This window comes from Stegostoma tigrinum, chromosome 3, assembly GCF_030684315.1.
Source record: "Stegostoma tigrinum isolate sSteTig4 chromosome 3, sSteTig4.hap1, whole genome shotgun sequence".
In the NCBI taxonomy this organism is placed as follows: Eukaryota; Metazoa; Chordata; class Chondrichthyes; order Orectolobiformes; family Stegostomatidae; genus Stegostoma; species Stegostoma tigrinum.
In genome coordinates this window covers 4,933,904-4,959,947 of record NC_081356.1, presented here as the reverse complement: position 1 = coordinate 4,959,947, position 26,044 = coordinate 4,933,904, and the positions used below count along the sequence as shown (strand labels likewise).

Genomic DNA, 26,044 nt, shown 5'->3' with positions numbered 1-26,044 from the left:
CTCTTGAGGCACGGTGGTAGTGTTCCTACCCCTGGACTGAGAGTCCCACCTGCTCTAGAGCTGTGTGATAACATCCACGAACAGGTTGATTGGGAAAATAGGTCTGAGTGGAGTGTGAAATCAGCCATGTTTCTCGTTACTGGTTACCTCACTGTTGGTGAGTAAATGATTTCATTTGGTTTTGATGGCTACCGTAGTCAAATAACATGCTGCCAGTAAATATTTTGACTCACGCAGTATGAAGTGATTTGAAATTGGTGTCAGGTTGTCTGTAAAGTCAGGCAATGAGAATCTTCAGGAGAGGAACAATATCGAAGATCACTGCTGACATTGGTGGGAATTCAAGAAGACACCTCAAGACAAAAGCTTCCCCAGAGAGGGAGGAAGAAGAATGGAGTTGAGAGGGACCAAGTCCCCTTCAGACAGCCCAATGGGATCATGTGAAGGCCTTCCCTTTGTGGGCCCTCCCTCCTTGTAGCATGAAGCCTCCAGCTCCAATATTCCCTGATTGGAAGTCAGGGGGCTGTCTCCAGGAATCCAGCAGCTTCCCCATGTGGAGGGCTCAGCTCCCGCAGAATGCCGACTGCCTGGGGCAACTGTCATTCACGGGCCTTAGCTTCATTTCCATTGGCAGTCTTCTTTCGTTTGGCAGGTTCTCATTCTCATCTGGTCTCACTGCTCGAACCCATTTGGATGAAAGAACTGCATCAAGGAGGATTCCCAGTGCGGCTGCCAGATCTCTCTCAACCCAGCACACCGGATCGGGACTGGAAGAATCCTGCCCAAACGTTCTTGTGGATTATTTCATTTTAGCTGTTTCCCTTCCAGTTCTCTCCTGTGATGACTCCTTGCGCAATGATGGTTTAATGAGTGTTCAGTCCCACTTTACCCAGTGCCCATTCTTCCTGTGTGAGCTTTAAACGGTTACTCAGCTGTAAGGCAACCCTGTCCTGACCCAATGTTCCCGTGATAGTACTTCCAACAGGGTCAGCAATAGGCAGCAATCACAAAAAGGAAAGCTTCCCTCTCGAATTCAGGGATATGGGAGCCAATGGTCTAGTGGCATTACCACTTGATTATTAACACAGTGACCCAAGTAATGTCCCGGGAGTCAGGCTCCCATCACGTCAGGTAGTGCAATTTGAAATCAATAAAAATCTGGAATTAAGAGTGTAATGATGACCATGAAACCATTGCTGATTGTTGGAGAGAGATAACCCACCTGGTTCACTAATCCCCTTTGTAGTGCAGCTTGGGTCTGGATAGCCAATTTTATTCCCAAAGGGGCTGATAGGTGTTTTACAAGAAAGGGATAGTTGTTTCAGATCATCAGCACTGAAGCTAGCTTTTAGTTTCAGATTTAGATTCTAATCAACCCATTCAGCAATGTCTCTGGACCAGGAGGGACTTGAACCCACCTCTCCTGGCTCAGAGATAGGGACGCTACAATTGTGACACAAGAGCCCTCTCAAATTCAGACTTAAGTAATTGAATGTAACTCCCACCGGCTTCAATGGTGGGATTTGTCTGATGTCTGTAAAGCATGAGCCTGGAATTATCATGATGTCACCATCTTTATTAATGCTCACTAACTGAAACTAACAAGAATGTAATTGAAACCAGTTAGCAGCTATTAATGTCCAGCTATAAGATCAACATAATTTATGTTTTCAGTCCCTTGTTTTTATGTAATCTCTGTTGCAGCGCATGCAATTAATGTATTGTTTTCTCAAAAATTCTGCAAGGCTGTATCTCTGACTTATAAATAATGCATTTGTCAGGCAGTGCTTCTTTACTGTAGTGTGGAAGGCTTTGCTGCATCATATGGTAAGTCTCGAGGGACAGGCAGGTGTTGTTAAGCTGCAATGTTATTTTAGTGCTGAGGCATTTTAAGGATGGATAGAGTGTGACAACAGGCTGTCGAACTCTTGAACCATGGCTTGTTAACCCAGTTCCCTCGGTGATTTCTCATGTTCGAGAAAGCAGAGGCAACTCCCTGCTGTCATATTGCTCTGGGGAGTTGTGTGTGTTGCCTGTGAATGAGCTAACATGAGGATCACGAGATTAGCTTGACTCAGTCAATCAAAAAGATTTACCGAGGCAAGTGAAATGGTTATTAAAACAAACAACCTCCTCTCATCAGGGAGAAGGAGACTGTCTTGGTGTATTTGTTGGTACAGGCAGATATGAGTTTCCTACACAATTGCTGTGTTTGCTGAGTACCTCACAATTTGCAATTAATAGTTGAGTAACAGCATGACTGCAGCATAAAAACAAGGCACGCTGTGGATGCTGGATATTACTGCTACGGTTTGCTGCTGCATTGTGTGTTTTGTAAAATACAAGTGCGCACACTGTAGTTTCTACACTTGGTAAATTCCTCACTGCAGCTGTGAAGGCAGGAATAATACTGAGCGCAGGTAACACTTGCCTTCAAGAAACTGAAAAAGCCAAGTTGAGATACATAATGATAGAAGGTGGGAATGCACCATTCACAACCCTTAAAGCCTTCTCCACTGGTCATTATGATCCTGGCTTGTCTTCCCATACCGTTGGATCCCTTTAGCCACAAGAACTATATTATTTTCTTCTTGAAAACACAATGTTTAAGCCTCAACCACTTTTTGTAGTAGTGAGTTCCACAGGCTCACTATTCCCTGGATGAAGAAAATTCTCCTTGTCTCAGTTCTAAAATGTTTACCCCTCATCTTTAATCAATGACCCCTGGTTCTGGATTCTCCCACCCTCAGTAACATCCTTCCTGCATCTAACCTGTCTAGTCCTGTTAGGAATTTTATAGATTTCCAAGAGACCCCCATCATTCTTCTAAACTCCAGTGAATAAACTGACTATATAATCCCCTGGTGAAATGTGGTGACCTTCACCCGCAGGTAGATGGCTGAAACACTTCTGTATGACTTGTTACAACCTTTGCTAAGCACTCGGGATCGCTTTATTTTATAGAATTACGGAGAATGTATAGTCCTGAAGCAGGCCACTTGGTCAAATTAATCCATATCAGAGTTTAAGCTGCATGTTAGTCTCCTCCAATTCCACTTCATTTCATCCTTTCATCATCATCGTCATTGCTGTTCCCTTTTTCCTCCCAAGTTAATATTACCCTGTTTTAAGTTTATCATGTGCTACAATTCTAGCCACTTTCTGGATAGAGGATCCTTTGCTAGATTTATTACTAACAGGTATCTAGTGTAACGGTTGTGTTACAGAACTGACATGCTAGCAGCCTCCATTAACGATCGGACACACGGCTCAAAATGTTAGCATGGCACTTTGGGAAAAGAGTTAAATTAAATGGTCATAGATAACAAACTGTGGAGCTGGATGAGCACAGCAGGCCAAGCAGCATCTTAGGAGAACAAAAACAGGCCACCTGGCTCATGAATGTCATCGAGAGAGACAACCTGCTGCTGGTCCTTGGTCTGTCCCATATGTACCTTCAGACCCATAAAATATGATGGACTATTAACTGCCCTCTGAAATGTGCTAGCAAACTGTTCAGCTGGATCAAGACTACCATGAGTAACTTCAATAAGATTAAAACCGAAGAGATACCTGGTCCAGTTAGACATGACAAATGCGCCCCTAGTCCACTGGACACTGGCATATTCTCCACACTAATGTCTGGTGACAGGTGTCAACAAGAGAGAGAGCTGTTTTCTGGTCTATGCAAAGAACAGTCTGACATAATCATTCTCACAGAACCATATCTTTCAGCCAAGATCCTAGACTCCCTTCATCGCTGTTCCTGGGTACAACATGTTGCTTTGGGAGTGGCCAACATTCGTTCAGTTTTCCATGATGTCTCATGGCATTGGGTCAAACAAAGGCAAGGAAACCTGCTAATTACTACCTAACTCATTCCCTCAAGTGATAAGTCAGTTTTCCTTTGTATTGAATACTCCCTTAAAGAAGCACTAAGTCTAGCAAAGGCACAGAATTGGAGGATGCCAATGCTCATCAGAAAGGTTCTAAAGGACGTAGCTGCCAAATTGGGGCCTGTTTTATGCCACGAGAAAACAAAGACATCTAATTGACCTCACCTTCCTCATTCTTCCTGTCACAGATGCATCTGGTTGTAGCATTTTTGGTAGGAGCGGTCATCGCACAGTCTTCATGGAAACCAAATTTGTGTATTCACAATCTGAACACCATCCATCCTGTTTTGTAACACTAGCACTATATTGAACAGAGACAGCTTCAGATGGCTCAAACCGTCCACGTGGAACTGTGAGCTGCTAACAACAACAGAATTATGTTAAACCACAATTTATAACTTAGTTATAACTTAATCAACTTTAGCATGTAGAAGGACATACTTGGAACAGGATTTGGTGTAACTAAAGTTAAGATGTCAATCTGGTGAAGACTAGCACTACACATTAAACATAGAAACTAAGACCAGGAGTCAGCCATGCAGCTCCTCGACCCTATGTAAACAGCAGAAGCATCATGTTCCAGACAGAGTTTTGGTAGAGTTTCAATCTCCTTCCCCTTTCAAACCCACTTATATGCCTTTTCAAACCCATGCCTAATCTTAAAGATCTCTGCTGAGATATCCCCTCAGCTTTTACATTGGCTAATTGTAGCATTGTTACGACTTGCCTCTTGATGGAAACAGCTAAATGAGCCGAACAAGTTGATTTCCTTGGAAGAAATCATGATACTTTGGTTCTGTAAATAAATCAACTACCAAAACATCATCTGTACCAAGAAATGTGTTTCATATTTCTGTGTGCGTGGAAACAATAAATTTAAAATATACATAAATCCAGAATTATGCAGAAAGGCTGGAGCAATAATTTTACTCTATTTCCTGATGTTCTCGTAAATTTCAGATGTTACTAAGAAATTGACGATGCAACTGGACTTAGCTCAACCTATGGCAGCCAAGGATGTGTTCTGACATAAGATGTCTTTCCTTGCAGGAAATGGAGCTTGCGTATTCAAGTGTTCCATGAACCAGGAGACGGAAAGTTGTCGCGTGGGGAAACAGACCTTTCTCATTACAGTGGGATGCAGCAGTGTGCTACTTCAGTTTCAGTCAATAAATGGTAAGTATGTGCATTAGGGGCTCAGTCAGGCAGTGCTCTGTGATGGATGTCAAATTTTTATAATATATAATCATTAGTGGGATGAGAGCGCTGCAAGCATTTATTGTCCATCCCAGAGGGCAGTTAAGAGTCAACCTCATTGCTGTGGCCAGACCAGGTAAGGATGACAATTTCCTTTCCTGACGGACGTTAGTGTGAACCATATAGAATTTTTCAAACAGTGGATTCACGGTCATCATCAGATTCTTAATTTCAGATCTTTATTGAATTTAAATTACACCCTCTGCCATGGGGAGATTCGATCTCAAGTCCCCTGAACATTACTGGGGTCTCTGGATTAATAGTCTAGCAATCCTGCCACTTGGCCATTACCTGCCCATAATTTTCATGATTCTGATCTGATGGTGGACCGAACTCTGGGTCAGATACCTGGCACTAGCTGTGGTGTGATCTGAGTGGAGATATTTGAGGAGACATCCAATGATGAGGTCACGCCTAAAACACTAGCATCCTTGAAAACAGGCCTGGGAAATAGAATACGTGTCCTCAGGCCTACTTAAGCCTTGGGATGGAAATTTAGCCCATTATATCAAGATGTAATAAATTGAACCACAATGCCTTTTGGTGAGAATCATTTCAATTATTTGTTGCATTTTGAAATTGGATTCAGCTTTTGCCTTTTGAGTAATCTTCACTTTTTTTTTGGATTGAACCACAGACCTTTCAATCTGAAAGTTTTGAGTGTGCATTTACCACAGTAGGCATCATGGGAGCCTGACCATTTGACCATCTGCTGTGGTGGGATTCAAATCTGAGCCTCCAGAACATTGCCTGGGTCTCTGGAATAATAATCTGGTGATAATACCGCTATGCCATTGGCTCCCTCCAAAGTTGTGGCAATAATTATCTTGGCCATTTATTCAACTTTTCACTTGGTAGATGAGGCTCCTTCACCTCTCAGAAATGATGCATTTAGAAGATATTAACAAGAATTAGTGGATATGGTATTCACCAGACCACGTTAGTGCCCAGATTTAGATTATGCTTTGCCAAATGCTGACTTGCATGGTGATTGAATATAATTTTATGTTGTTACTTTCTTTTGCTCATTGATTTTTGTTGGCAGACCTACATCTAGGTTTGTTCATTGCATCTACCCAAAAGCCATGCGTTCATTCCCATCCCATGTGTTCAGGGCTAGAGAATGAACAAATTCATCAGTATTGGCCGTCGTGAATGGTTAAGGAAGAAATTCATTTTCAGCTTAAAAATACCAAAAGGAAGGGGCGTGGGGCAGCACGGTGTCTCATTGGTTAGCACTGCAGCCTCACAGCGCCAGGGACCCGGGTTTGATCCCACCCTCAGGCGACTGTCTGTGTGGAGTTTGCACATTCTCCCCTTGTCTGCGTAGGTTTCCTCCGGGTGCTCCGGTTTCCTCCCACAGTCCAAAGATGTGCAGGCTAGGTGGATTGGCTGTGCTAAATTGCCCGTAGTGTTCAGACATGTGTAGCTTAGGTGGGTTATAGGGGGATGAATCTGGGTGGGATACTCCAAGGGGCCATGTGGACTTGTTGGGCCGAAGGGCCTGTTTACATACAGTCAGGATTCTCTGAAAATCTCTTTCTTTCTGTATGTTTCCAACTATACATAGACTTGCAAAGAAAGTATATTTTTTTAAAGAAATGATGGAACAAACCATTTATTTTCAATCCTGCAATAAGCTGATGGCTAAGATTTTCAGAACTTCCAGAAATATATTTTTAATGTAGTAAATTTGCAGTTTACTACCAAATCCAATTTGCTGAATGGATGTTTGACCTCAGAATGGTACGAAAGAAAAGCAAATAATGAAAGCAAAGAATAAATCTGATATTTATCTAGTTAAGGATACAATTAACCATTATGACAGTAGGTGTAGATAGAGGTCCTTTATCCATTAACGGAATGAGAGTGTTGCTGGCTAGGCAGCATTTATGGCCCAGAGAGCAGTTTAGAGTCAATCACATTGCTGTGGGTCTGGAGTCACCCGTAGGCCAGACCAGGTAAGTATGACAGTTTCATTTCCCTAAAAGAATTTAGTGAACCAGATGGGTTATTCCAATAATCAACAATGGGTTAATGGTCTCATTAGAATCTTAATTCCAGATATTTTATTAATTCCACCATCTGCCATGGTGGGATTTGAACCCGGGTCCCCAGAACATTATCTGGGTCTCTGGATTAACATTCCTGCGGCAACATCACTAGGCCATTGCCTCACCACTGATTAACGTACTATAGGTAAATATTGTTCTACTGCTGTTGAGACCATGGGAAAGTCTTCTGTGGAATGCAATCAGCCATGGTTGAATAATGCAGGTTGTCAGATGTAATGCTGTGTTAGGTTTCTGTGGAGGTCATGGAGAAATTTCAGGAACCATCTCTTTTTCTGTAAGTTGAGCATTCCTTGGGCAAGTTAAAGAGAGAACATAAGAAAAAGAACAGGAGTAGACTATCGACCAGACCCCTCTAGCCTCCATACGTGGGCTGGATAGCGATAGATTGTAACGTAAAATTTGCATGACCCACCCATTGCATGGGAAAGTTGCAAATGCGTCTACGCAAAGGGCAGAGCCTGTTTTCCCCAGACAGCAGTGGTTTACCTGTTAACAAGCCTGCCTGAAAGTACAGCTCTGAGTCGTGAGGGTCAATCAGGTGACAAAAGGACCCCATGATTTTCATCCACCATCTGTCTTTTTGTTTGGGTGACAGATGGGTGGTCTTTTATTTGAAAATTGTCCCTGTAATGTGTTAGCTGTACCAGGAAAGGCAGCATACAGTTTTGGCAGGAGAGTGTGGTATCAGTGAACTTGCCAAGTGTTCGATTTATTGTAGAGAGCTTTTTATTTTACTTAAATCTTTATGAAAATACAGAAGAAAATTAGTCATTCTAATGTGAATGTGCTACAGTTTATTTGCATTAATTTGTAACAGCTGTTGTTGATAGTTAATAGTTTAATTGAATTCTGAGGAAGGATCACTTGACCCTAAATGTTAATTCCAATTTCTCTTCACAGATGCTGCAGGACCTGCTGAGCTTTTCCAGTAATTTCCGGCTTTGTTCTGATTTACAACATCTACAATTTTTTTGGTTCTTATTGTTAATAGTTGTCTGTGTTTCGCTTGTCCAGTAGAATTGGAGTAAATTTTCGCTGGAACCATGAGTTCTTTAAGTGATTTAAAATTAAATGGACAGTCAGGTTGTTAGTTCAGAAATCCTACTTACTGTTTCACAACCATATTTCCACAGGCACCAAAAAAGAGTAGGATATTTTTATTCCATGCAGACCTTACACGGAACGAAAGCATTTGAATGTTGTTTTCATTAAGCACTTTTAATGTAAGAAGATTGAAGATTCTACGCACAAGGGGCGCTTGTAGCTTGGAATTCTTCTGCAAACACTAATCAATGTTGGATTAGACGTTAATTTCAAAAGATAGAAAGATACATTTATTGTTCAGCAAAGGTATTGAGGAAAGGGCCAAAAGCGAGCATATGGTGTTAGACCACAGGGCAGCCATGATCTCATTGAATGGTGGGACAGGTTTGATGGGCTGAATGACCTACTCCTGTTCCAATGTATGAAGATATCCCCATTGTTGCTGTTTGTACCTGCTGAACTATCTTGTCTAAATAAGGACCAAGCAATGTTCTACTTGAATGTTTCTGTTTGCACGTTCCTTGCTCACCCTGACACAAAGTCACTCCTTTCCGAGGAATTTACCTTCAGTGGGGGTAGAAATCCAGCCTTTGGTTTCAAGCAGGGTTAATGATTGTTGCTGACAAAAATAAAAAAACGCAAAGAGAAAAACCTTGCAGTAACAAAGTCGAAATACAAAGTGTTACTGTGTAACCTGTCATAGAAAGGTGCTTTTAACTCTTTTAAGCTTTCAATTAGAGGACGGCAGGGTGTGAATGTAATGTTCTCCTGCCCAGTCCAACAACAGAAAATCAGGCCGAAGGTCCCTTCAGTTCAGCTGGAGTTTATTACCAACTGTTGTAAACACATGCAGTCTACTGCATACCCCAAAACACAAGAAAACCCCAGGCAGTATGAAAGGAGAGAAAAAGCGAGTGTACAGGTAGTTCTCCCATAGTACAATAGTTGCATTCTTGTGCAATCTCACGCTTTAGAGAATGATACTGGAGAAAATTGCCCTGAAAAAAATCACATTGTTGTGATATCACTATACCTGTATAGCAGAAAGTTTGCATTATCCAAACTGCGTCAACTATTTATCAATCACATTACAGCCAATTTGCATTAACAAAACACGCGTTACAGCAGAGCTACCTACAGTAGATCTCCAATACCTTCCCTTCTCCTTTGTGGCACGCTGTGCACCAGCATGGAGCCTTTAACAGGACCTTGGTTGGTTTTCAGATATTTAGCGCACTGTAGAAGCGCAGGATTCTAGCTCACGCTAGTGCAGAGTCAGCAGCAGCAAGAACTCAGGTCCTCCTGAGACTCCAGGCCGTGACTCAGCCTGGGCTCCTGCATGGAGATAAGACTTAATGGACATCTTTGTTCCTTTCGGCCTTGTTTCCTTTATTTCTGCTGGGTTTTTTAAATTCTAGATCTGTAATTAAGTGTGTGATCAAGATGGTGCTGGTTATATTAGTGGAGGTGCGATGGTGTTGAAGGGAAGTCACTTCCATTCCTATGGCCTGGTGAAGGGCCTGGCCACCAGGCCCATGGCACATGGCAGACCAGTTGACAAGAAGGACTGCAGAGTTGGACACTTTTTGTATCTCGTCATTTTTCTGCCTTTTTCTTCTATATTTTGGCTTGTTTTTCTGTGTTTTAAGAGAGAACCAGACAGCTGCACACAACATCAATTTTCACATTAATTTGCAACAAGATATGTGTGACAATAAATAAGAAAGTCAATGTTTGCTTTTAAAATTCTCAAGAGTTTGAAGAAATCACATTGTTCATTTTATTGGCAACTACCTACAGCAATCATTGATGGGGTGGGGGTGGGGGGGTGCAGGAAGTCATGTCCAGTTACCATGCAGGATTGCAGTCAGGACAGAGGAAATAATGGAGTTAGAATGACACCAGACAAAGAGAGTTCATCGCCCTTTCTATTTTTAAACTACAGGAGTTTGGACTCCATTAGGAGCTACTTGCTTCAAGACAAATGCTGTAACCAATAGTGCTTGTGCTAAACATTTTCGGAATTGAACAGAAGGGCAGTCCCAGGAGGGGATTGATACCAGGACTTCAGAGCATCATTTCAGCTACAGGATTTCGGCCTGTCCATTTAACTTTTAAAACACCAATGATTCTAGTGATAATTTGTTCCAAATCTACTGGCCAAGCAACATACAGAAAACTGCTAAGGTTTTGTTTCATAATTGTCACAGAGGTTATTGGCAATGGAACTGACTTTGCCTAAAGTCGCAAGGTGTGGAGCTGGATGAACACAGCAAGCCAAGCAACATCATAGGAGCACAAAAGCTGATGTTTTGGGCCTAGATCCTTCATCAGAAATGCCCGAAACGTCAGCCTTCCCGCTCCTACTATGTTGCTTGGCCTGCTGTGTTCATCCAGCTCTGCACCTTGTTATCTCGGATTCTCCAGCATCTGCAATTCCTACTATCTCTTTGCCTAAGGTCATGTGATTTGAAACAAAACTATTTTGTGGCATTGAGCTGACTTCATGATAGATAATGAAAAAAATTTCTCCAGGAGAGAACAAGATGTCATTGTGTTAACCAGTTGATTGTTAAATGACTGAAGTAATGTTATAACTTCAGTACGGTGAAGGCCACAGGTAAATTATATCTGACCAAAAAAACAGTGAGCGTGAATGCAAGTTTTCTTGATCCTGTCAGGATAGAGTTGTGTGTATTTGTTCATTTCTAGATTTTTCTTTTTATATTTATCCTTTATCCATCCCAACCACCCGCTGTTCAGTTTTGATGCATTTTTCATTGCATATATTCCTAAACTGATGGGATTGGCCCACTGGTGTTGCAGATTCTGAAAACCCACTTACGTATTATAGGTAGATTATCATATATTAAAAACTGGAGAGGAGTAGTACATTTTTTTCGTAACTGGTATTAGCTTGGATCGGTTTTTAATCAGTGACAAAAATAGAAACTGCTGAAAAAGCTCAGTAGGCCTGGCAGCACATGTGTAGAGAAATCAGAGTTAATGTTTCGGATTGAGTGACCCCTCCTCAGACCAAAAGAACTGCTGGTGCTGTGTTCTGCCGTGCTTTTCCACCAGTTTCTATTTTTGTCACTGATTTAGAGTGTCTACAGTTCTTTCAGTTTTATTCAGTTCTGAAGAGGCTTCACTGTGTCAACATTTCCTGTTGTAGCACCAAACAAATAGCAGACTTGGTCAAACCGGTATAAAAATGCTGATTCCGTTGCACCAGTCACATTGTACTCAGTGGTGTAATCAAAGAATGGCAGATGCTGGAAACTTGACACAAGAACAGACCTAATGCTTTTTGATCTGTACATCCTTTGCTTGCTGTGATCTGCCTGTACCACTCGTGAACAAAGCTTTTCACTGTAGCTGACAGACCAGGTGAATTTATCCAGCAATTTCTGCTTTTTGCTTGCACTAAGTGGTGTTGTGTGAACATTTCTAAGACTGGTGTGAGTTGATTTTTAAAAAACTTCTAATGAATCCGATTTCGGGTGTGTCAGAGGTGCTGTTAGATGATAGTTGTGGTCATAATGGTCACTGTATAAGCAAGGCTTGTAATTTGAGTTTTCACAAAATCTTTATCTTTTTGTTTTCAGAGTTTTTTACTTTTTACAATTCCTTAAACATGTTTAAAAACTCCAATAAAGCTTGTTCAGCATTTAGCCAACGAACAGAAGATGCATCTGCAATACAGTATTTCCAGGTAAGGAACTAGTCAAGTACCCAAGGAAGATTACAGACCATATCTTACAATGGCTTAGATAATTTAACCCATGATAAATGAAATGCTGTTAATTTGAAGTAAAGGCTGAACATGACTTGGTTCTGGTTGTCATGGTGTAATGGTGAGCGTGCTGGTTTCTGAACCCTCTGATCTGAGCTCAAAGCTAGGTGTAGCCTTCTTCCTGGTGAAGGGAGTGACAAACCTTGGAAAGTCTCATTTTGGGTGGCATGGTGGCTCAGTGGTTAGCACTGCTGCCTCACAGCATCAGGGACCCGGGTTCAATTCCACCCTCGGGCGACTGTCTGTGCGGAGTTAACATGTTCTCCCCATGTTTGCATGGGTTTGCTCCAGGTGCTCAGGTTTCTTCCTATAGTCCAAAGATGTGCAGGTTAGATGAATTGGCCATGCTAAATTGCCCATAGGGATGTGTTGATTAGGTGGGTTATAGGGGGATGGGTCTGGGTGGGATACTCTGAGGTTCGGTGTGGACTTGTTGGGCCGAAGGGCCTGCTTCCACACTGCAGGGATTCTATGAATCAAAAGTTTAACTGTTTATTCAGCATCTTTAATGAAATAAGAACAATCGAATGATTTCAATGGTATCTATAAACAGAACTCCTTTCAACAAACATGAAAGGAACTTTATATATATATATGGGCCAAATATTGGCAAATGAGACTAGATTACCTTAGGATATCTAGGATATTTAATTCTAGTATAGAAGGGCAAAACATGTCAGCACAGGTTTGGAGGGCTGAAGGGCCTGCCCCTGTGCTGTGTTTTCTTATCTGGTCAGCATAGATCAGTTGGACTGAAGGGCCTGTTCCTGTGCTGTATAACTGTATAACTTGAAAGTAGCCACATTAACAATTGTTTTCCGAAAATCTCTGGAAACCAAATTGTGGTGAAGGTGTGGGGATGTCCATTGTTAAAATCCTGCTCAAAGATAGGGTTAAAACATAATTAAAAATACATTAACATAATCTTTCCTCATTCATTACTAAACACTGGACTACTGGACTATTTGTTGATAGAAATGATAGATCTCAAGAAGGGTCATTGGATGTGAATCCTTAACTCTGTTTCTCTCTCCGCAGATGCTACTAGGCTCGCTGAGTTTCTCCAGCAGTTTCTTTTTTTCTTAGAGATATGACAAATCGTGACTGACAATTTGAACTTCAAATCAAAGTGTGTCAATAAATGGAAAGAATTGAATGTGAAATTTTACATAATATTGAAAAGGTACATCTGCAATCAAGGGTAAAGATCAGATGGATAGAAATAACTATGATTTATCATTGCTAAGCTTGTCAATAACCAATCTTAATTTCAAAAGCTTTAAAATAAGCTGAACTCACAGATGTGCACACAGTGTTGCCAGTAGCATATAGATGAACAAGGTGAGCTAGGCACAGATGGATCTTGGCCTGAGGCTGGGAGGAGAAGCTGGATAGATACTCTAGATTTTGCTTTTATCTATCCCATTGCAGCCAATGAGTTGGAAATGTCAGAGTGGTCTTTGAGGAGGAACAATGCAGCATGGCCACTGTCATTTGGAATTTTAGTCATTCGGGAAAATGGGCAAGGTTAATGCACTCAGTTTATGGAGAGTTGAACATGGACTCTCTGAAAAGATGGACACAAATTTATAAAGTAACAACATCTTCAAGAATTGTGGAGAGGAAAGTAGAAAGTACGATTCATGTAGAAAAGCCCAAACAAACTAAATTTAAGCAGATTGTAGCTTTGCTAAAAATTTTTAACATTTGAAGGTTTATATTACATAGTGATTGGAAGCAGGTGGATCCATGTACTGTGAAGATCCTTGATTGAGGTTGTTAACCTGGACCAATCAGGAAGCCCTGGCTGACCAATATAATCGGGAGATTTAGAATCTCCTTAGTTCAGGGAGATTAACTCCGAGCTGGCTGGGCAAGGCCAGTGTACTGTGCACAAGTAAATAAAGGGTGACTCGGTGACAGGACATCAGCCTCTGTGCAGTTATTTCAGATTAATTCTGAACATTGACGCTTACCAGAAAACAATTCCCACCATGTTAAACAACTCTTCATCGGCTCCCTGGCATCTGAACATTTCTGAACCATTACACCTTGATTTGTCTTATTCATATTTGTGAACTGCTTTGTCACTGTTGAAAATGTTAATTATTTTGTGGATTGACTGTCAGTTTGATTCCAATTCTCATGAGCTAATGTTTAGTTGATGGAAACTTTGTTGAATTAAAGGGAGTGTGGAGTTCTGACAGTAGCAGCAAACAGAAGAAGATCTGAAATACTGAAAAAACAGGAAATCAGCTTGATCAGATATTGTTTAAAGCCATGCATTCTTTTTTTTAGTTTTATGGTTGTTTATCACAACAACAGAATATGATGCAAGACTATATAAAGACAGCTACTTATCAAAAGGCAATGCTTCAGAATCATGATGATTTTAATGGTAAGGTGAGTGCATTTGAGTTAGTGGGGTAGGGTAGGGTACTGTTTTACTTTCTCATTACCTATTGGTATTCAGTCCCACAGTTGGCTAGTACTACATTTTGCTTTAAAATTAAATGAAGCTAACAGCTCTGATGAAGAGAGATCTAGACTCGAAACGTTAGTTTCCTTTCTCTCCATGAATGCTGTTTGACCCGCTGTGATCTCCATAACTTTTTGTTTTCAGTACAGATTCCAACATCTGCATTAATTTGCTCCGACATTGTGTTTAATTCGACATCTCTTTGAGGAATGCCAGATGACGTTTTGCTCGTCACTCCGACAAGAATTCCCAGCTCCGATGAAAAGTTATCCAGCCTCAGAATGTTAGCTTGCTTTCTCCCCATGGATGCTGCCTGATTGGCTGTGATCTCCAGCTTTTGTTGTTTTCAGTGCAGCAAATATTTGATAATCTCTGACAACACATGACTTTCTGGTTAATTGAGTTACCTGATTAATATGATATTTATTTTTAAACATTTATTGCAAGATCGGATTTGGCAATTTGATCATAGCCGTGATTTTGCAGCAGCATAGTGAAACTGACAGCGCTTACTATCATTTACTCCTGTGAATCTGATAGTAACCTTTTGTCTCCCTCCCCACATACATAATTAAACTTTTCTATTGCATGAAATGTTGGGGTCCATGTAATCAATTAGAAATAATTGAACTGATGAGAGATTAATATGTTTGTGGATCAGGCATTCTCTATCAGAAAACTTAGACAAACTGCACAATAATTTCCTCTTACCAGCACAAATTACCAATCAAAGCACGTCCTTTAATTTTTTTAGTCAAAAAAAATCCAAATTATTCATCGGTGTGACACTATCTGCCAGTACCAGCCTCACATCAACAGTAAACCTGCAGAGAAATTACGAATTCAGCCTCTAAGATTGCACTGCAGTAGGCACTGAACCCAACGAGTTGTTTCTGTAAGAAAAACAGAAGTTGCTAGAAAAGCTAAGCATCTGTGGAGAGAAATGAGAGTTAACGTTTTAGGTCCAGTGACCCTTTTTGAGGACAGTTTTTGTTTCTGATTTACAGCATCTGCAGTTCATTTGGTTTTTATTTAAGTTGTTTTTTACACGCACGCACATGTAAATGTATTTAAGGGATTTGATACCTCAGATCCAAACTGTGTAAACACTGCACATTCACAGCAAAGGTTCTCATAACTTTTAAAAACGTCTAAAGTGTTACACCAACTGAGGAATGGTCTAGACCTGAAACCTCAGCCTTCCTGCTCCTCCGATGCTGCTTGGCCTGCTGTGCTCATCCAGCCTCACACTTTGCTATCTCAGATTCTGCAGCATCTGCAGTTCCTACTAGATCTGTCATGCTTATCTGCTCACACGTGGGATTTGATATGCACAAGATTTATTGTGTCAATGTAACTTTGGCTGTCAGATGCCAATGGTGATGGTGTTTGTATAATTTTATGACAGAAATTAACTTGCCTTACACTGTACAGAAATATCCAATTTTTGGTCATATTTGCCATTACTATTGCTCAAAGATTGCAAAGACTTGTGCACATAAACTTAGGTCCCAACCACTTGGTACAGCGGTCAATTCTGCAATAAAATTTGCCACCTTACAACCTTCTGAAAAAACCATAATCTTAAATTGTATTAGCTTGGGTCTAGCCTACTCAGCCAGGCACAGATTTTTGATGTGATTAAGGTTTAACAGTACCAGGGTGCTTTGGTTCTGATTATTGTGTTTTATTATGTTTAAAGGTTGTTCTTGATGTGGGGTGTGGGTCAGGAATCCTCTCGTTTTTCGCAGTTCAAGCAGGAGCTAGGAAAGTCTACGCTGTGGAGGCCAGCTCAATGTCAAAATATGCAGAGGTACCACACAAATACATCATCAAGATTAATGTCAATACGTACACTGCTGATTGAATTGCTGTTTTCTGATGGTGTCAGGTTGGATTGTTTGACAAAGATTTATTGGGGATTTTGTCAGAGAACCATTCTCTATGTAAGTTATTCTGCGCAGCATTCGGGACCCCATTTGCTGCTGAGTCAACATGCTGAAGCCTCAAAACCCAGGCCCAGGAAAGACACGAGGGGCAATTATTTTATACAGAGAGTGGTTTGTGTGTGGAGTGAACTCCCAGAGAGAGTGGTGGATGTGGCTACAGTTACAACATTTAAAAAGCATTTGTAGAGATACATGAATAGGAAATGTTTGGAGGGATATGGACCACAAGCAGGCAGGTGGGACTAGTTTAGTTTGGGATTATGGCCGGCATGGACTATGTAGACTAAAGGGCCTGTTTCCGTGCTGTACAACTCTATGACTATGACTTGAAAACTTATCACTTGGAAATGATGTTGAACAAATCCCTTATCTGCCAATCAAACAAATGTAAAGTAACTAATGAAAAAGACCAATGAATCCTGTCATTGATCCTACAGTTATCATATCTGCTAACTCTGGGATCTTGCTTTGTGCATATTTACTGTCATGTTCAATGACCCAACTTAAAATAATTTATTGGATGTGAATAGATATGAAATATCTGTAGGATAGCACAGTTTACTATTTAAATCCATCTTCTTACACATTTAAAAATCTTTTAGTGTGTTTTGTTGAAAGGCTTCTGTGCAGTTTTAACACAGGAGGTTATGGGGTCATAGAATCAGTTCTCTTTCTGACCTCTGCTTCCACCTGAAAACGCACCACAGCTGGAACTGAGCATTGCTCAATTGCTGTGTTGTGTGTGCGTGTGTGTGTGTGTGTGTGTGTGTGTGTGTGTGTGTGTGTGTTTGTTTGTGTGAGAAAGAGAGAGAGAGACAAAGAGATTAAAAATGTGTGCATTCAGAAACAGAGTATTTTGTTGGAACAAACTAGGCTACTAATGGTTTCCCAGAATAAGCAAAGATGATAATTGACATATTTCTGCAAAAGTATTTTAAAAAGCCCAAATCAGCAGTTTACAGCAAAAGCTATTCATGTAGATTTAATGTAGAAAGTTGCTTTAATAATTGGGCTTCTATAAACTGACAAGGCTCACAGAATCAAATTGGTTGGAGCTAAAGAACAAAAAAGGTGCAATTACATTACTTGGTACAATTTGTAGGCCACCACTCATGAGAAGGATATATATACACAAACAAATCCACAGGGAAGCTACATAGAAGTGCAAACATCATGGAGTACTTACAATAAAGGGGGCTTGAATAAATTGAATATAGACTGGGACAATGGTATCAGCGATAATGGGAACTGCAGATGCTGGAGAATTCCAAGATAATAAAATGTGAGGCTGGATGAACACAGCAGGCCAAGCAGCATCTCAGGAGCACAAAAGCTGACGTTTCGGGCCTGGACCCTTCATCAGAGAGGGGGATGGGGAGAGGGAACTGGAATAAATAGGGAGAGAGGGGGAGGCGGACCGAAGATGGAGAGAAAAGAAGATAGGTGGAGAGGAGAGTATAGGTGGGGAGGTAGGGAGGGGATAGGTCCGTCCAGGGAAGACGGACAGGTCAAGGAGGTGGGATGAGGTTAGTAGGTAGATGGGGGTGCAGCTTGGGGTGGGAGGAAGGGATGGGTGAGAGGAAGAACCGGTTAGGGAGGCAGAGACAGGTTGGACTGGTTTTGGGATGCAGTGGGTTGGGGGGAAGAGCTGGGCTGGTTGTGTGGTGCAGTGGGGGGAGGGGACGAACTGGGCTGGTTTCCCCAATGTAGAGGAAGCCACATATAATACATTCCACATTAAGCAGAGGTTCACCTGCACATCTGCCACTGTGGTATACTGCATCCACTGTACCCAGTGTGGCTTCCTCTACATTGGGGAAACCAAGCGGAGGCTTGGAGACCGCTTTGCAGAACACCTCCGCTCAGTTCGCAACAAACAACTGCACCTCCCAGTCGCAAACCATTTCCACTCCCCCTCCCATTCTCTAGATGACATGTCCATCATGGGCCTCCTGCACTGCCACAATGATGCCACCCGAAGGTTGCAGGAACAGCAACTCATATTCCGCCTGGGAACCCTGCAGCCTAATGGTATCAATGTGGACTTCACCAGTTTCAAAATCTCCCCTTCTCCTACTACATCCCTAAACCAGCCCAGTTCGTCCCCTCCCCCCACTGCACCACACAACCAGCCCAGCTCTTCCCCCCCACCCACTGCATCCCAAAACCAGTCCAACCTGTCTCTGCCTCCCTAACCGGTTCTTCCTCTCAACCATCCCTTCCTCCCACCCCAAGCCGCACCCCCATCTACCTACTAACCTCATCCCACCTCCTTGACCTGTCCGTCTTCCCTGGACGGACCTATCCCCTCCCTACCTCCCCACCTATACTCTCTCCACCTATCTTCTTTACTCTCCATCTTCAGTCCGCCTCCCCCTCTCTCCCTATTTATTCCAGTTCCCTCTCCCCATCCCCCTCTCTGATGAAGGGTCCAGGCCCGAAACGTCAGCTTTTGTGCTCCTGAGATGCTGCTTGGCCTGCTGTGTTCATCCAGCCTCACATTTTATTATCTTGGGACAATGGTAGTGTTTAGGTGAGTGAATGGCAAACAATTTTTACATTGTGTTCAGGAGAATTTTCTACAGCGATATGTGTTCAACAAATGCTAGGCCGTGTTTTTGGTTAATAATGTGGGCCAAATGCAACAAGTGTCAATGGGGAATATTTACAGCACAGTGACTTTTGTACAATAAGATTTAGGATGTAGTTTAAAGTAAAAATGAACAAGATACTCTAAGAATAATTAGCTGGGAGCAGACATCAATGGGGTAAGAACAGAGCTGAGCCACAGACTGGAATTGAAGATTGATGGGAGAAACAGGAGTTGAACAGTGTGCTACACTCAAAGAGAAGGTGGATCATGCACAATCAACATAGGAACATAAATAGGAATTATTCGGCCTGCTGCCCTACTCAATATGAACATGACTTGATCACTGAGTACTCTCTTCATGCTTTCTCTCCTATATCCTTTGAGCCTTCTAGCTGTGAGGATTATATCTAATGCCTTCCTGAAAACATTCAATGTCTTTGCCTCAAATACTGCCTGTGGCAAAGAAATCCACATGCTCGCCACTCTGAATGGAAAAGGTTCTTCTCATCTTAGCCCTAAAAGGCCTACCATGAATTCTTAGACCGTGTCGCTGGTTCTGGACTGCCCAGTTATCAAGAATAGAATTCCTGCATTTACCTTGTCTAGTTCTGTTCGAATTTTATAGGTTTTTATCAGATCCTTCCTTATTAAAAAGTTACAGAGTCATATAGCATGGAAGCAGATCCTTTGGTCCAACCTATCTGCTTCGATCAGACTTCCCAATCTGACGTAGTCCCATTTGCCAGCATTTGGCCCATATCCCCCTAAACCCTTGCTATTCATATACCCATCTAGATGCCTTGTAAATGCTGTAATTCTACCCACCTCAACCACTTCCCCGGCAGTGCATTTCCATCAATGCATTAGTTGCTGCATGAAAAAGTTATCCCTCAGACCCTTTTCAAATCTCACCCTTCTCATCTTAAACCTATGCCCTCTAGTTTTGGGCTCCACCCATCCCAGGGAAAAGACCCTGGCTATTCACCCTATCAATGCCCCACATGATTTTATAAGCCACAATAAGATCAACCCCTCAGCCTCTGATGCTCCAGGGAAAATAGCCCCAGTCTTCCTTCAATCCAGTCCCAGCAACATCCTGGTAAATCTTTTCTGAATCCTCTTCAATTTACTAATGTCCTTGGTATATAGCAGGGCAACCAGAACTGCACATGGTATCCCAAAAGTGCCCACACCAATGCCTTCTACAGTCTCAACACGATGCCCCAGTGCCTGTACTAAAAGGCCTGAGCAATGAAAGCAAGTGTGAAGGGGAGGCTTTAGCCTCGTGATATTATCACTGGACTGTTAATCTAGAGTCCCAGAAAACATTTGGGGGACCTGGGTTCGAATCCCGTCACAGCAGATGGTGGAATTTGAATTCAATAAATATCTGGAATTAAGAGTCTACTGATGACCATGAATCTCTTGCTGATTGTCAGGGGAGAAGCCCATCTGGTTTACTAATGTCCTTTAGGGAAGGAAACTGCCATTCTTATCTGGTCTGGCCTACATGTGACTCCAGGCCCACCACAATGTGGTTGACTCATAACTTCCCTCTGGGCAATTAGGGATGGGCAATAAATTGCTGGCTTAGTCAGTGATGCCCTCATCCTGTGGATGAATAAAAGAATAAATGAATGCCTTCATAACCACCCAGTCTACCTGCTACACAACTTTCAAAGAATTATGTACCTGAACCCACGAGGTCTTTCTGTTCATCAGTGCTCTCCAAGGACCTACCATTAACTGTGTAGGTCCTGCCCTTGTTCATTTTCCTAAATGCATTACCTTGCATTTATCCAAATTAAGAGACAGGTCTGACGAAAAAAATTACAGAGGGATTTCCTGACTGTTCACCCCACAAAAGGGCATCATGAGAATTCTCCTCAACCACCTCCTCCCAGTGATGGAAGAGCTTCTCCCTCAGTCTTAGTGCAGCTTCTACCCGTCCAGAGGGGCAATGGACAAGATTCTCAATAGACAGTAAACCCCAGGAAAGTGCAGGAACGACACCAACCTCTGTTCAGGGCCTTTTTCAACCTCCCAAAGGCTTTGGACTCTGTCACCCAACAGGGATTGCAAAACACCATTCTCCATCTGATGCTTCACAGAGACATGCAAGCTGTGATCCTCATCAATGGATCCATCGAAGATTCCAATACGAGTGCAGACTGGGGTCAAACAGGGCTGCAGCATCTTTGTTACCTTCCTCACCACAACACTCCACCGTACGTCCACGAAGCTTCCTGTCAGAGTGGAGTTAACCCGCAGGTCGAGTGGGAAACTATTCAACCTTCAACGCCTCTGACCCAGAACCCAGACCACCTTGATACCTGTCATGGAACTGCTGTCAATGCCTGTTGAGTGCACACTTAGAGCTGAGTTTTCAACCATCATATTCAGCAAGGAGTTTGAGAAAATGGGCCTTACGTTTAACATTCAGAAAACAAAGGTTCTGTACCAGCCTCCCCTACCACTCAGTGCCCCCCGCCCACACCACAACCAACACCTCTTCAAATGCAAAGGAGAGCCCCCGGACAATGTGAATCACATCCCATACCTCGGGAAACTCCTCTTGATCCAAGCAGGCATTGACAACGAAATCCAACATCGATTCCAATGTGCCGGTGCTGTCCCTGGACATCCGAGGAACAGAGTGTTCTAAGCCTAAGACCTCGAAGCCTGCAGCAAACTCATGATCTACAGAGCAGGGATCTCAAATCACCGGAGCGTTATCGCCAGTGCTGCCTTGGCAAAATCCTTCCAATCCATTGGCATGATGGGTGTACCAATGTGAGTGACCTCTCCCAGGTCAGTATCCCCATATTGGGGCAGTGGTCACACATGCCCAGCTATGATGGCTGGGTCACATTCAACCCATGTCCATCACAGGGTACCTGAGACAATTGCTCTACTCTAAGCTCAGTAATGGTAAGCAATCACTAGGAGGGCAGGGGAAACACTACAGTGACACGCTGAAAACCTCCCTAAACAATTCCAATATTCCTATTGACATGAGGGAATCACTGAATTCTCAAACCGTGGGGGTTGAGGGGGGTGGCGGGGAAGAAGCATCTGTGATGGCCTTGATCAGCTAAAATGTCACTGATTGGAGTATGTAGGGACCGAGCACAAACTGCGGTAAGAGAACATAGAATCCAGTGTGTCCCTCATCCTCCACCCCAACAATTCTTATCACGCCCCGAATAAACATCCCCCACCCCAACAGTCCCAACCCCTGCAATAAACATGCCCCTCCCCAACAATCCCCAACCCCCTGCAATAAATATCCCCTCCTTAACAATCCCCACCCCCCTGCAATAAACATCACCCACCCCCCCCATAAACATTCCCCACACCAACAATCCCCACCCACCACCATAAACATCCCCCACCCCAACAATGCCCACACCCCTGCAATAAATATCCCCTCCCCAACAATCCCCAACCCCTGCAATAAGCATGCCCCTCCTTAACAATCCCCAACCCCCCGCCATAAATATCCCCTCCTTAACAATCCCTACTCACCCGCAATAAATATCTCCTACCCAACAATCCCCACCCCCCTGCAATATGTATCCCCTCCCCAACAATCCCTACTCCCCCCGCAATAAATATCCCCTCCCCAACAATCCTTACTCCCCCGCAATAAATATCCCCCTCCCCAACAATCCCGACTCCCTGCAATAAATATCCCCCTCCCCAACAATCCCTATTCCCCCGCAATAAATATCCCCCTCCCCAACAATCCCTACTCCCCCGCAATAAATATCCCCCTCCCCAACAATCCCTACTCCCCCGCAATAAATATCCCCCTCCCCAACAATCCCCAACCCCTGCAATAAACATCCCTCACTCCCCCCAATAAACATTCCCTACCCCCACAATCCCCACTCCCCACAATAACCATCCCCCACACCCCAATAAATACCACCCACCCGAACAACCCCCATCCCCCATGTCAACAATCCCCACCACCCCACAATAAACATCCCCCTGCCCAACAATCCCCACCCCTGCAATAAACATCCCCACTCCCCAATAAATACCACCCACCCCAACAATCCCCACCCCCCTCCACAAATACCATTACCCACCCCCCACAATGAACATCCTCCACCCCAACAATCCCCACCCCCGCAATAAACACCTCCTTCCTCAACAATCCCCATCCCCCTACAATAAACATCCCCTTCCCCAACCCCCAGAATAAATAACACACCCCTAATAAACAACTCCCACCCCACCAATAAATACCCACCACCCCAGCAATCCCCATCCCCCATTAAACACACCCACCCCAGCAAGAAACACTCCCATCCCAGCAAGCCCCACCCCCATTAAACACACCCACCCCTGCAAACCCTCCACTCCAATAAACAACAGAACCTCCCCATAACTGCATCCCACTGCCCCAGCCCCACCACGGATCCAAGGTTTGAGGCTCCTCATCCTCCACCCCAATCTTTCTCAAGAAAGATTACCTGAGCTTAGCCTTTGGTCTCAGACCAAGGGATACTGCACCATCACTTGTGCTGAAGCAGAAGAAGAAAGGGAAGGGATTCCATCTAGACAGCACATGTGAAAGAACGGGTGAAACAACATAACTGACAATACCATCAGATCACAGGAGGGAAGAAACTAGGAGATTAAAACAATGCACAGAAAGGCAGTTTACAAAACAATAGGAGAGACTGCTGCTAAACAGAAAAATGTAATTAGAACGGATACACAAAGGTAAATGATGTGAATAACATAGAAATTATATATTCCACCAGCTACTGTATTTTACTTACTTTTTTAGAAATGTGTGATTGTGTTATTGAGATAGAGGATAAAGGAATGTTCACAGCCTGTTTGTACAGGCTGCACAAATTACAATCGGCTTCTCATTTGCTCAGCTCTAGACCCAAATGTACCCTGTCACTTGCTGTCCAGAAATCTAAACTGCTTGATGGGACCTGGACCCTGTTGTTCCTTCTGTCTCCTGAAATGCACTATTGGCCACTTTGGAGCATGGCACTTCTGCGATAGTTAATGAAATATACAAATTAGAATTTCCTTCTCGCCAGAATGCATTGACTTTCTGCTGATCGTTGATCCATATACATAAATAATGTTAATTGACCCATTTTTATTCCGTGGCACACATTGACTTAACAGATTTCCCCCAGAGAATTACAGTGCTATTCTCTGGCTTTGTAAAGGCCAGAAGTTGGTAAGACACAGAACCAGTCCATTAGGTGTATGTAATCAAATATGTGTCAGTAGTAATTTATCATCTTACACTTCTGACTGGATTCTAGCTGGTTCACAACAAGCTAAAGCAGGTAGGGCACTAATTGCACTATTGGAGGATTAAGTTCCTGCTGTTAGATCTTTACCAAATTAAATTGCAAACACAATAGTTTTCAGGAAGAGCAATTTGACCCAAAGGTTTCCAGATTTCTGAAATTTTGACAGCAGCTCATTTTGAATTACAAAGAAAATGATTAAATTAGACTTCGATATAGCTCAAAAACTTAACAGCAGGTACTTGTGCAAAATCAGTTCTTACTTATTAACTAGATGCTGATCGTGTTAATTTACTTTCTGACATCGGTGTTTTTTGCCCTGGAAAAGTGCTGCTTGAATGAATCGGTGATGTGATGCATTTCATTTTTGAAGGATTAAATAACTCAGAACAGGGAGAAATTATGCAAAGCAGTCGAATAAACAGGAAATAGTTTCAGTCACACTGGAGGGTGGTATTCATACTCAGAGGAGATCTTTTAGCGTTGGATTGCAGAAACAAAAAATAACCAAAACTTTTCCAAGAATGCTGGTATTGGATTGAATCTTTAGTCACAAAGGAATTTCAGTAGTTCAGAAAACATGACTTTTTCAATACAAGTTATTCTGTGTAGATTTCCATTAACTTTTAAACGGCTTACGTAGGTCCTATGTATATTTAATTAATGTGTTTGGCATGAAGCAAAAACTGCAATCTATCACTTGTCAGTCATAGTGCATCCAATATTATACGGCAGTGTATCCTATAGATAATAACCGCTGAAAAATCAGACTCAATACTATTGCAAAATAAAAACTGAAACGAATGCAGTATAGAATGCTGGTGCTTGACTGTGCAGAACAACCAACTGAAAAGCCATGATTTGAGTTCGGCATTTTTGTGGCTAAGTGCCAGTTGCGTCATGATTTTTGGAGGGTTACTTGCCATAAGAGCTAGCAAGATTCTTCATGGTATCTTACTAAACAAGCTCCATTAACTCCTGATCCTATCACCATAGTGTCCCTCTCATCCAGATCTATCCACATCTTTGGGGTGACACGGTGGCTCGTGATTAGCACTGCTGCCTCACAGCGCCAGGGAGCCAGGTTCAATTCCAGCCTCGGGTGACTGTCTGCGTGGAGTTTGCACATTCTCCCCGTGTCTGTGTGGATTTCCTCCAGGTGCTCTGGTGTCCTCCCACAGGCCAAAGATGTGCAGGTTAAGTGAATTGGCCATGCTAAATTGCCTGTAGTGTCCAGGAATGTGCAGGCTGGATGGATTAGCCATGGAAAATGTAGGGTTATGGGGATAAGGTAAGGGAGTAAGTCTGGGTGGGATGCTGTTTGAAGGGTCGAATGGCTTGCTTCCACACTGTAAAGATTCTATGATGTTACCCTGAGATTTTCCTATCACAACTCACGACTCAGTAAATATAACCATAAGACCAATGTCTAGTGCCCATGTCATATTTAAAACAAATTAGACCATAAGAAATAGGAGCAGCAGTAGGTCACCCGGCTGTTCAGGCCTCCTCCATCATCCAATACGATCCTGACTGATCCAACATTCCTAATGTACACTTTCCTGCATTTCTTCCATTACCCTTGATTTCCTTGACTGATCTAGAATTTGTCTCAGTCTTAAATGTACACAAAGACTTTGCTCCCCCGTAGCTCTCTGTGG

At 42.7% G+C, this 26,044-nt stretch overlaps 1 protein-coding gene across 2 annotated transcripts in view; it reads left to right on the top strand.

The window, feature by feature from the left end:
* carm1l (coactivator-associated arginine methyltransferase 1, like) overlaps positions 1 to 26,044 on the top strand; it is a 60,046-nt gene that overhangs the window by 6,422 nt on the left and 27,580 nt on the right. The window contains exons 2-5 of one of the 2 annotated variants that reach the window (XM_048527706.2): positions 4,947 to 5,072; positions 11,881 to 11,987; positions 14,367 to 14,471; positions 16,250 to 16,360. In XM_048527706.2, the coding sequence (XP_048383663.1) occupies positions 4,947 to 5,072; positions 11,881 to 11,987; positions 14,367 to 14,471; positions 16,250 to 16,360 (449 nt within the window). The remainder of the gene's footprint in view (positions 1 to 4,946; positions 5,073 to 11,880; positions 11,988 to 14,366; positions 14,472 to 16,249; positions 16,361 to 26,044) is intronic. The other variant, XM_048527707.2, reaches the window with a different exon arrangement.